Source organism: Coregonus lavaretus (genome assembly GCF_964263955.1).
Source record: "Coregonus lavaretus genome assembly, chromosome: 28".
Classification (NCBI taxonomy): domain Eukaryota; kingdom Metazoa; phylum Chordata; class Actinopteri; order Salmoniformes; family Salmonidae; genus Coregonus; species Coregonus lavaretus.
Window position 1 is genome coordinate 30781733 of NC_140015.1, and position 12685 is coordinate 30794417.

Sequence of the window (12685 nt, forward strand, 5' to 3'; positions counted from 1 at the left end):
CTTATATTTGTCCTATTTCACACATATACAAGTGTGTAATAATACGCATGTGTGAACTTGAAATGTGTTTTTGCATATCCCACTCTCCCTGAGACCCTCAGAGAGTGGGGTCACAGCCAGGGTCTGCCCTTATCAACGGCCACCCTGGAGCATTTAGGGTTAAGTGCCTTTCTCAAGGGCACATCAATAGATTTTTCACCTTGGCGGCTCGGGGATTAGAACTAGCAACCGTTCGGTAGTTTCAGTTTACTGAATAACCTTCACACACACACCCCCTCCCATCAAAGCACCACAATAGACCCTGAGGCATTTCATTACAAAATGTTCTTTTTTATTTACATATCAAGGAATAAACCAATGAGCAAAGAAGGAGAAAGAGGGAAGGAAAGAATATGTTGGTTAAGAAACAATATAATAATAATAATAATACTACTACATGTTCAGATGTGGTTGCGATGATTTAACACACAGTCACACTGGGAAGGAATCATCAGTCCAGTGTCCCTCAGTCAGTCACTTACAATGATACACTATTACAAACTAGCATGTCCTGGGATAAACACAACAAAAGCATGCTAAAGAATCAAAATGGGGTTTTACAGTCTTCTGAAAACAAAAACTGTGGTTCTGGAACAGGGTTGTACACACACACACAACTCTTCTCTCTGTCTTTTTAACATCTGGGTCCTGTTCATAGGCGCACACAACGTGTTTACAGTTTCTTATTGGACAAGAGCAAAAACTCGCTCCCTGTTTCAGTCCATTTTCTTCCATTTGGTACCTAGTGAACAGGACCCAGGGGCCTGACTACAGGAGGCCGGGGCTGCCTTGCTTCTGGTTTTCTTTGGAAGAAGAGATGATAACAACAAGAGTCAATGAAATTATGAGATCTAGAAATACTAGATGTGACTCGGGCTCTTCTGTAAGCTATTGGTCTTGAACTGAGTGACTTTGGGGGGGGTCACCACCATAGAAATATAATTACTAGAACGGACAATCCCATTCAAGTCAATGTTCTGTGATGGGTGGATTGGCGGCCATTCGTTCTATTTCTATGGTCACCACACTGTTCTGTCTGGAAGTGTCTGGAAGCTCAACCCTAGACTCGAGCCTATCGCTCGAGGACTCGACACCGCCAACTCTTTTTGATATCATCATAATGGTAGTAGACACCTTGTGCAATAGTGCAAACGCTCAAATGAGTCTGATGAGAATATTGAATGGTCTTTGACACTCCTTTGTCCCCATAGCACATGGACACTGTCCCCTTTTTTGACACACTAACCAACTATGGAAACACTGTCAACAAACATAGGTTAAGTAACACATACCAAATGGCACCCATTCATGGCGCACTACTTTTGACTAGGGTCCATAGAAAGTAGGGCACTATATAGGGAATAGGGTGCCATTTGGGACACACCCATACTCCCCATTGGACCCCAAGCCTCTGCCAATGCTACACAATGAGGGTGGAAAGTAATAATTATCACCCGGCCAATGGAAAATACTGATCAACAGAACAAATCTCAGACAGATTATAAATACACTTTAAAATATATACACAGCAACAACAATAAAGAAAAAAATATGAAAAGAAAAAGCCACAATATTATTTAACTAATCAAATACAGCCTCTCTGGGCCAGTGCAGATAAAAAGACGCGAGAGAGATGCAACATTTAAGATCGTCACAGATAGAAACACAATGTATAGATCTGTCATGGTCCTCTTTTCAACATGATAGAGAAACCTGTCTACTCTACATGATACATTTCTATTTTTTCTGAAACGTTGTGCTCCTCAAAAAGCCCAGTCTGTCCCAACACGGTTTGCTCCTCCCACCCATGATGATATCACATCGCACCGCAGCCAATCAGACGGACAGCCACTCTCTAAACACACCAATAACAACAGAGTGCTTCGCTTTGTAAGGTGCATCGCCCAATCAAAACATGGGGCTAGTAGTGTATAACTGCATGTAAAAACCTTTCCCCTTGTCTCTCTCCCTCTCACACATGCACACACACACACACGATTCCAGGCGTCACACCTTCACAGTCCTGCGGAGGGCGCCACAACCCCACCCAGCGGACACACTCCGCCACTACAGTGCATTTCACACAGAGTAATAGAAAAGAAACAGAAATATGAACCTATATATTCTGGTGAGGATGACTAGGTTACATGACAGATCATGTCAACAGTGTCAATGGCAACACTTTTTTGGGGTGAAGGAGAGGTGAGGTCCTCCCCTGCTAAACTGTCAGTCTGCGAGCTGTCTACTGTACTGATAGGTGAATCAGGGATAAGGGGTGATATGAAACCGACGGCAGGTAACTGTCAAGTATGTTTATTTGTCTGTCTGTCTGTCTGATATGATATGATTCTCAGTGTCTAGGCAGACTCTCTGTATGTCTGTTCGTCAGCTGCAGGCCAAATGCCAAAAACCTCCTTCATCCATTTGTTTGTGTGTGTGTGTGTGTGTGTGTGTGTGTGTGTGTGTGTGTGTGTGGGGAGCTGGTCTCTTTGTCTCGCTCTGTATAGTCTAGGCAGAGGTGACAGTGGTGCCGCTGCCCAGCTTAATGATCATCTGCTGGCAGTCGTGGAGGGTACGCTTGTCCCCCAGCTTCTCCAGGGTACGGGCTGCGTCAGCAAGCATGCCCACCCGCTGGCCCGGTGCCGACAGGAAGGAGGGGGGCAGGTAGCGACACGCCAACATCACCGCCTCAGCCTGCTCCCTCTGGCCAGGACGCATCTCACACTCCTCTGTAGAATCACACACACACAGAGAGAGAGAGAGAGGAGAGAGGTGAGTCGTGGGGGATACAGAGAGGGATATTACACAGATAACTACACTCATGTCGCATCCGTGTCCCTTTCATCCTTGTTATGAAAGCCTTAAAAATGACACACAAAACACACACACTTCCAACCTTTCTCACACACAAACAAACTACCAATAACCCTCTCTGCAGTTACCTGTCTTGGCTCCGGGGGTGGCTCTGCGTCTGAGCGAGCGGTCCAGGAGCTGGTGTGTTCGCGTGGGACTGGCCCCAGCCATCAGCCTGGCGGTCGCCTCATGAAGAAACAACTGAGAGGGAGAGAGGGAGGAAAGTGGGAGGAGAGCAGAGAGAAAAGCATTTGATGAGTGATAGGTCAGAAATAGCTCTGCTCTACCCAATTGAGTCTCTCTCTCGCAATTCAATTTCAATTGAAGGGCTTTATTGGCATGGGAAACATATGTTAACATTGCCAAAGCAAGTGAAGTAGATAATAAACAAAAGTGAAATAAACAATAAAAATGTACAGTAAACATTACACTAACAAAAGTTCCAAAATAATAAAGACATTTCAAATGTCATATTATGTGCAAATAGTTAAATTACAAAAGGGAAAATAAATAAACATAAATATGGGTTGTATTTACAATGGTGTTTGTTCTTCACTGGTTGCCCTTTTCTTGCGGCAACAGGTCACAAATGTTGCTGTTGTGATGGCACACTGTGGTATTTCACACAATAGATATGGGAGTTTATCAAAATTGGGTTTGTTTTTGAATTCTTTGTGGATCTGTGTAATCTGAGGGAAATATGTGTCTCTAATATGGTCATACATTTGGCAGGAGGTTAGGAAGTGCAGCTCAGTTTCCACCTCATTTTGTGGCCAGTGTGCACATAGCCTGTCTTCTCTTGAGAGCCAGGTCTGCCTACGGCGGCCTTTCTCAATAGCAAGGCTATGCTCACTGAGTCTGTACATAGTCAAACACCGTTTTTTTGTTGGTTTTTTTTACACCGTTTTTTTGTTAATTCTTTCCAATGTGTCAAGTAATTATCTTTTTGTTTTCTCATGATTAGGTTGGGTCTAATTGTGTTGCTGTCATGGGGCTCTGTGGGGTCTGTTTGTGTTTGTGAACAGAGCCCCAGGACCAGCTTGCTTAGGGGACTCTTCTCCAGGTTCATCTCTCTGTAGGTGATCTCTCTCTCTCTCTCTCAACCTGTGTGTCTATGCGTCCATACACATGTGTGCGCCCGTGTCTACATGTGCAGGTCTCCCTCCATGTCCTACCCTGCGCATGGCGGGCCTGAAGCTCTGGGCCAGCTTCCTGAGGGAGGAGAGGTCCTGCTGGAAGCCATGCAGCTCGGCCGGGGAGGCCTGCAAGGAGAGACCTCCGGGATTGGAGCTCTGCTGCAGACGCCACACGTTGGTCCGCATCACCAGCAGCAGGTCACACAGCAGCAACTGGACCACCTGGGGGATGGATGGATGGATGGATGGATGGATGGATGGATGGATGGATGGATGGATGGATGGATGGATGGATGGATGGATGGATGGATGGATGGATGGATGGATGGAGAGAGAGAGAGAGAGGAGGCAAACCTTATCGTGTGTGTGCGTATTAAAAATGACATTAGTTTGAAAGGCAGTAACAGGGTGTATTGATGTCTCCTGTCCATTGTGCTGTATGGGGCCCAGCTCTGTGTTGCACTGCAGGAACATTGCACTCAGCTGAGACACACATGCAATGCAACTACAATGCACCACAGCTCTGGCCATAGCTGCTGCGTATGTGTGTGTGTATGTGTGTGTGTATGTATGTGTATGTGTATGTGTATGTGTATGTGTATGTGTATGTGTATGTGTATGTGTGTGTGTGTGTGTGTGTGTGTGTGTGTGTGTGTGTGTGTGTGTGTGTGTGTGTGTGTGTGTGTGTGTGTATGTGTGTACCTTGTCTAGGCTGCTGCTGTGACAGTGTGGTCCCAGGTTGAGGCTGTCTCTCAGCAGGCCGCTGGCCTTCTCACTGTGGCTCAGACTCAGTTGGCAGTTCTCTGGTTTGGTCAGCATGGCACGCACCGCTCGGAACGTGTTCAAAGACGCCTTGGGCAACGGACTCCTGAGGACACATGAAAAACCCTGTTGAGAAAGGTGGTGGAGAAGAACTGGGGAAGTGTGTGTGTGGGGGGGGGGGGGGGGAGTTGTCTGGGTACAGTCCCTCAGCTGTGTGTGTGTGGGTGTGTGTGTGTGTACTCACTCTGCCGTCTGTAGACTACGGGGCAGGTGCTCGGCGGCGGGATACAGTCTCTCGGCCGCTGCGTCATCTCCTTGGAGCCAGTTAATGATCACCACGGCAACCGACGACCACCATTTGGAATGAGGGTCACAGCCTGGAGGTCACAGACAAGGTTTACACACACACACACACACAGAGATAGATGTCAATAAAGAAAGTACACACAGACAGACAGGTTATTATTTGGATAGTTCCTATAGCTGATCTAGAGATACAAAATATAAACTGTAACTCTGTTGATACACAACAGCTAGCTGGGGTTAAGTTTAGGGTTAAGTTTAGAATTACTGCTAGGTTTAGGGTTCGGGCTAGGGTTAAGTTTAGGGTTATGGTTAGGGTTAAGTTTTGGGTTAGGGTTAAATTTAGGTTCAAGGTTAGAGGATAGTTAGTTGACATGATGTTGACAGTTATTGAACATCTACAAACAATCTATTTGGGACTATCCAAATAAAGTGTTAGCGACAGACATGCTGAAACACAGACACTATCCCTCTCTTATCTCTCTCCCCCTCACTCTCTCCATTTCACACATGAGCAAATCCAGGTGCTGGTGATGATGACCTGAGTTTCAATCTGTTCCCCCTCTGGCGTGGTCACAACCTGCTAATACTGCAGCTATACTGATAGCCACATCTCTCCAAGGGAGATGACCTCCACTGCTTAACATTGGGCCAACACACACGCATCTTCATCAAATCAGATGGCTTATTCATCACAAAACCTTTTGATGTTGCCATTTATTTTAATGATTACTTCATTGGCAAAGTGGGCAAACTTAGGCAGGAAATGCCAACAACGAACAGTGAGCCATCGTACTCATGCATAAAAAACAAATATGAAAGGAAATGTGTAAAGTTCGTGTGGGAGAGGTGGAAAACTAATTGTAATCGATCAGTAATGACAAACCTCCTGGCATTGACAACTTTGATGGAAAGCTACTGAGGACGGTAGCTGACTTTATAGCCACTCCTATCTGTCATATCTTTAATCTGAGTCTAGAGGAAAGTATTTGTCCACAGGCCTGGAGGGAAGCCAAAGTCATTCCACTACCCAAGAGTGGTAAAGCAGCCTTTACTGGCTCTAACAGCAGACCTATCAGCTTGCTGACAGCTCTTAGCAAACTGTTAGAAAAAATTGTTTGACCAAATACAATGCTAGTTCTCTGTAAACAAATTAACAAAAGACTTTCAGCATGCTTATAGAGAATGGCACTCAACATGTACTGCACTGACACAAATGACTGATTATTGGTTGAAAGAAATTGATAATAAGAAGATTGTGGGAGCTGTAATGTTAGATTTCAGTGCAGCCTTTGATATTATAGCCCATAACCAGCTGTTGAGAAAACATATGTGTTATGGCTTTTCACTCTCTGCCATATCATGGATTCAGAGTTATCTAATATAACTCAGAGGGTTTTCTTTAATGGAAGTTTCTCTAATGTCAAACATGTAAAGTGTGATGTACCGCAGGGCAGCTCTCTAGGCAGCCTTCTCTTTTCTATTTTTACCAATGACCAGCCACTGGCATCAAACAAAGCATGTGTGTCCATGTATGCTGATGATTCAACCATATACGCATCAGCAACCACTGCTAATAAAGTCACTGAAACCCTTAACAAAGAGTTGCAGTCGGTTTTTGAATGGGTGACCAGTCTCTCAAACTAAGAGCATTGTATTTGGTAGAAATCATTAACTAAGTTCTAGACCACAGCTGAATCTGGTAATGAATGGTGTGGCTGTTGAACAAGTTGAGGAGACTAAATTACTTGGTGTTACCTTGGATTGTAAACTGGCATGGTGAAAACATACAGATTCAATGGTTGTAGAGATGGGGAGGTCTGTCCGTAATAAAGAGATGTCTGCTTTTCTGACACCACATTCCACAAAGCAAGTCCTGCATGCTCTAGTTTTATCTTATCTTGATTATAGTCCAGTTATATGGTCAAGTGCTGCAAAGAAAGACCTAGTTAAGCTGCAGCTGGCCCAGTCTTGCTCTTCATTGTAATCAGAGGGCTAATATTAATACTATGCACGCCAGTCTCTCTTGGCTAAGAGTTGAGGAAAGACTGACTGCGTCACTTTTTGTTTTTATAAGAAACATTAATGTGTTGGAAATTCCTAATTGTTTGCATAGTCAACTTACACACAGCACTGACACACACACTTACTCCATCAGACATGCCACCAGGGGTCTTTTCACAGTCCCAAAATCCAGAATAAATTCAAGGAAACGTACAGTATTATACAGAGCCATCCATGAGTGCATGGAACTCCCTTCCATCTTATATAGCACAAGTGAACAGCAAACCTGGTTTCAAGCAACACCTCGCAGCATAACATCTTTCCCCCATGTGACCTACTTGTGTGTATGTACTGATGTATGTGTACCTGATAGATGCATACACACACACTACATGTTAATGTTTTTAAATGTATGTAAATTGTAAAGTATTTTGTCTGTAATGTCTTTTTCGATATGTGTCGGACCCCAGTAAGACTAGCTGTCACCATTGGCAATCCTAATAAATCAAATCAAATGCGCACACACACACACACACACACACACACACACACACACACACACACACACACACACACACACACACACACACACACACACACACACACACACACACACACACACACACACACAGCTATGCTGACTGGGAAATCTAACACCACGCCAAGAAAGGTCTCCTTATAAACTCTCTTCCTTCTCTAGCTACTTCAAGGTGATTAGAGACTTGACAGGACTAGCTACTTCTTCAAGGTGATTAGAGACTTGACAGGACTAGCTACTTCTTCAAGGTGATTAGAGACTTGACAGGACTGGAAGATAGAATTGAGCGCTGCAGGGGACAACGCCTTTTCTTTTAACCTCCCATCTCCTCTCAGCTAAAAGGAGCGAGAGAGGGAGGTGGTGAAAGGAGCAAGAGAGAGAGAGGTGGTGAAAGGAGCGAGAGAGAGAGGGAGGTGGTGAAAGGAGCGAGAGAGAGAGGTGGTGAAAGGAGTGAGAGAGCGAGGGAGGTGGTGGTGAAAGGAGCAAGAGAGAGAGAGAAGTGGTGAAAGGAGCGAGAGAGAGAAGTGGTGAAAGGAGTGAGAGAGCGAGAGAGAAGTGGTGAAAGGAGTGAGAGAGCAAGGGAGGTGGTGAAAGGAGCGAGAGAGAGAGAAGTGGTGAAAGGAGCGAGAGAGCAAGGGAGGTGGTGAAAGGAGCGAGAGAGCGAGGGAGGTGGTGAAAGGAGCGAGAGAGCGAGGGAGGTGGTGAAAGGAGCGAGAGAGCGAGAGAGAGAAGTGGTGAAAGGAGCAAGAGAGCGAGAGAGAAGTGGTGAAAGGAGTGAGAGAGCAAGGGAGGTGGTGAAAGGAGCGAGAGAGCGAGGGAGGTGGTGAAAGGAGCGAGAGAGAGAGAGAGGGAGGTGGTGAAAGGAGCGAGAGAGAGAGAGAGGGAGGTGGTGAAAGGAGCGAGAGAGCGAGAGAGAAGTGGTGAAAGGAGTGAGAGAGCAAGGGAGGTAGTGAAAGGAGCGAGAGAGCGAGGGAGGTGGTGAAAGGAGCGAGAGAGCGAGGGAGGTGGTGAAAGGAGCGAGAGAGAGAGAGAGGGAGGTGGTGAAAGGAGCGAGAGAGCGAGAGAGAGAAGTGGTGAAAGGAGCAAGAGAGCGAGAGAGAAGTGGTGAAAGGAGCGAGAGAGAGGGAGGTGGTGAAAGGAGCGAGAGAGCGAGGGAGGTGGTGAAAGGAGCGAGAGAGAGAGAGAGGGAGGTGGTGAAAGGAGCGAGAGAGAGAGAGAGAAGTGGTGAAAGGAGTGAGAGAGCGAGGGAGGTGGTGAAAGGAGCGAGAGAGCGAGGGAGGTGGTGAAAGGAGCGAGAGAGCGAGGGAGGTGGTGAAAGGAGCGAGAGAGAGAGAGAGGGAGGTGGTGAAAGGAGCGAGAGAGCGAGAGAGAGAAGTGGTGAAAGGAGCAAGAGAGCGAGAGAGAAGTGGTGAAAGGAGCGAGAGAGAGGGAGGTGGTGAAAGGGGGCATCTCAACAGTCTATAGTGGCTTCCTCTCCTTGTATCCTTGTCTTTGATTGCACTGATTTGACAATACAGGGATCAGAGGAAGCAATGTCAGAAGGTAGCCAGACAAGTGTTCACTCACGTTACTGAAGATCAGTGTGAATGAAGGAAAGCAGATAAGGAGAGGAAGCCACTTTAGACTACAGATACACCGTCATGTACACCCTAACTGAGATACACCCAGTATTGTGCCTGAACCGTAGAGGTGATTGAGGTGAGACTCGGACCACAGCATATTGACATATAAATATAAGACCAGGAGTCGTACCAGTGACGGTAGCCATGTTGGATCCGATGGCGAAGGACTGGGTGGTGGCTCCGGCGGCGTCTGATGCACTAGTCAACAGCTGAAGGTACTCCAGAGCATCTGCATACTCCCTGAGGAACACACACACAGCTTAGTTAGTTAAAAGTATTTAAAAGACTATTAGCCTTGAAAACACACACATAACAGGATCTAGCTTGTTCAAAAGGGGATTTTAGACAATTTAAGACAAAGGAAGGCCTAAAATATGAATAAATAAATTAAACATTCTGTATTTTACAACTCAATGTTAGATGGTTCTCCACACCCTGAAAGTAGTCTATGGGACTTTTTTATTTTAATTTTACAGCCACTACAAACGTCAGCTAACTTAGGCACCACTAGCTAAAATTCAATGGGATTGATAAGGGCAACTTTTAAGACTTCTACAGATAACCTGATAACACTATTTGGCTATGTGTTGCACCTACCCCTCTCCATCACTGGGGGTCTTCTCCCCCCGGGGCTGGGCCACACAGTATAGAGCCTTCTCCAACAGGTGCTCCCTAAAGGCCTGGGTCACCTGGGCCAGAGGGTCCACTAAGGAGACAAAGAGAGAAGAATTAGGGTTGAGGTTAGCATAGTCATGTCAACCAATTTAGACAATGAAAACATGTGTTGCCCATATTGCTTTCATCATAACCAGTTTCCATGACAGATTATATTAATGTCTCCTTTCATTAAAACACAAGCTGTCGACCTATAGAGCCTCTCAATGCTAATTTTTCTGAGAGGCTCTGGTCAATAGCAGTACACTATAAACCAGAGGAAAAAGGTGCCAATTGGGAAGCAGACACTGTGTGGTGTGTCTACAGTACTGACCGGTGTTCCCTGCCTGGCTGTAGATGCTATCTTTGGGTGTGCTGCGGACGGCCCAGTCCCCGTCCACAAAGAAGCGGTGGCCCAGAGGGTGACAGAGCCATTGCATGGCCGGGGGGACACTGCCACTGGAGGAGAGACACGCCTGGCGGGCGCTGCTCAGGAACACACGCTAGGGATGGAGAGAGACATGGAGATACAGGAGTGAGTACAGAGGCAGGCAGACAGACAGACAGACAGACACACACACGATACACTGAGCAACAAATCACACAATATAGTCATAGTCAGTCTCTCCCGCTCCCTCTTCCCCGCTCTCTACATCTCCCCCTCTCTCCATCTCTCCATCTCTCTACATCTCCCCATCTCTCTACATCTCCCCATCTCTCTACATCTCCCCATCTCTCTACATCTCCCCCTCTCTCCATCTCTCCCTCTCTCCATCTCTCTCCATGTCCCCCTCTCTCCATGTCCCCCTCTCTCCATGTCCCCCTCTCTCCATGTCCCCCTCTCTCCATGTCCCCCTCTCTACATCTCCCCCTCTCTACATCTCCCCCTCTCTCCCTCTCTACATCTCCCCCTCTCTCCCTCTCTCCATCTCTCTCCATGTCCCCCTCTCTCCATGTCCCCCTCTCTCCATGTCCCCCTCTCTCCATGTCCCCCTCTCTCCATGTCCCCCTCTCTACATCTCCCCCTCTCTCCCTCTCTACATCTCCCCCTCTCTCCATCTCTCCATCTAACCCTCTCTACATCTCCCCCTCTCTCCATCTCCCCCTCTCTACATCTCCCCCTCTCTACATCTCCCCCTCTCTCCATCTCTACATCTCCCCCTCTCTCCATCTCCCCCTCTCTCCATCTCCCCCTCTCTACATCTCCCCCTCTCTCCATCTCTACATCTCCCCCTCTCTCCATCTCCCCCTCTCTCCCTCTCTACATCTCCCCCTCTCTCCATCTCTACATCTCCCCCTCTCTCCATCTCTCCATCTCCCCCTCTCTCTCCCTCTCTCTCTCTCACAATCAAACACACCACTTGATAACGTAACTCGGTGACTCACGGAGGAGAAGTGAAGGAGTCTGGGTAGGCTGGCTTTGACTCGTAAGGCTGCAGAGACGTAGACCTCTCCTAACGTGGCCACGGGGAGACAGGAGCCTGAACACTCTGCTAGGTTTACAGCACTCAGAGCCATGTGAACGGCAGACAGGTGGCTACCGCCCAGCTTACCTGCAAACACACACACGTTGATTATAGACAGCTTGGCTGAACAAACACAGAAAACACCTATCCACTCCTCTAAGGTCTACACAAAGTGCATAGGAGTAGGGAGCTAGTGGATAATTCTGTATTGGACAGTAGTACTGAAGAGGAGAGAGAGATTGCCTACTAATTTGCCTACTGTGTGATTTTGAAATTGTTTCAGACTGGGAATGTTTGAGATTGCTCAGTTTGTTCACAATGCCTGGAGGAGAAGGAGAAATGTACTGGTTGTGTAGTGTGGCTAGATGGTAGCTGGTTGTGTAGTGTGGCTAGATGGTAGCTGGTTGTGTAGTGTGGCTAGATGGTAGCTGGTTGTGTAGTGTGGCTAGATGGTAGCTGGTGGTGTAGTGAGGCTAGATGGTAGATGGTGGTGTAGTGTGGCTAGATGGTGGTGTAGTGAGGCTAGATGGTAGATGGTTGTGTAGTGTGGCTAGATGGTAGCTGGTTGTGTAGTGTGGCTAGATGGTAGCTGGTTGTGTAGTGTGGCTAGATGGTAGCTGGTTGTGTAGTGAGGCTAGATGGTAGCTGGTTGTGTAGTGAGGCTAGATGGTAGCTGGTTGTGTAGTGTGGCTAGATGGTAGCTGGTTGTGTAGTGAGGCTAGATGGTAGCTGGTTGTGTAGTGAGGCTAGATGGTAGCTGGTGGTGTAGTGTGGCTAGATGGTAGCTGGTTGTGTAGTGAGGCTAGATGGTAGCTGGTTGTGTAGTGTGGCTAGATGGTAGCTGGTTGTGTAGTGAGGCTAGATGGTAGCTGGTTGTGTAGTGTGGCTAGATGGTGGTGTAGTGAGGCTAGATGGTAGCTGGTTGTGTAGTGTGGCTAGATGGTAGCTGGTTGTGTAGTGAGGCTAGATGGTAGCTGGTTGTGTAGTGTGGCTAGATGGTAGCTGGTTGTGTAGTGAGGCTAGATGGTAGCTGGTTGTGTAGTGTGGCTAGATGGTAGCTGGTTGTGTAGTGTGGCTAGATGGTGGTGTAGTGAGGCTAGATGGTAGCTGGTTGTGTAGTGAGGCTAGATGGTAGCTGGTTGTGTAGTGAGGCTAGATGGTAGCTGGTGGTGTAGTGTGGCTAGATGGTAGCTGGTTGTGTAGTGAGGCTAGATGGTAGCTGGTTGTGTAGTGTGGCTAGATGGTAGCTGGTTGTGTAGTGAGGCTAGATGGTAGCTGGTTGTGTAGTGTGGCTAGATGGTAGCTGGT

General features: G+C 47.1%; 1 protein-coding gene across 5 annotated transcripts in view; it reads right to left on the bottom strand.

Moving 5' to 3' along the window:
- Nucleotides 1-309: 309 nt before the first annotated feature.
- The window catches only part of LOC311103655 (sterol regulatory element-binding protein 1-like), a 41694-nt gene continuing 29318 nt past the window's right edge, over nt 310-12685 (bottom strand). For all 5 annotated transcript variants that reach the window (XM_084145265.1, XM_084145264.1, XM_084145263.1 and 2 more), the window contains 9 exons: nt 11298-11464; nt 10246-10414; nt 9855-9963; nt 9388-9497; nt 5035-5167; nt 4731-4896; nt 4068-4250; nt 2982-3093; nt 310-2768 (listed from right to left, as the gene is read on the bottom strand). In XM_084145265.1, coding sequence (XP_084001391.1) covers nt 2548-2768; nt 2982-3093; nt 4068-4250; nt 4731-4896; nt 5035-5167; nt 9388-9497; nt 9855-9963; nt 10246-10414; nt 11298-11464 — 1370 coding nt within the window. In that variant the 3' untranslated portion in view covers nt 310-2547. The remainder of the gene's footprint in view (nt 2769-2981; nt 3094-4067; nt 4251-4730; nt 4897-5034; nt 5168-9387; nt 9498-9854; nt 9964-10245; nt 10415-11297; nt 11465-12685) is intronic.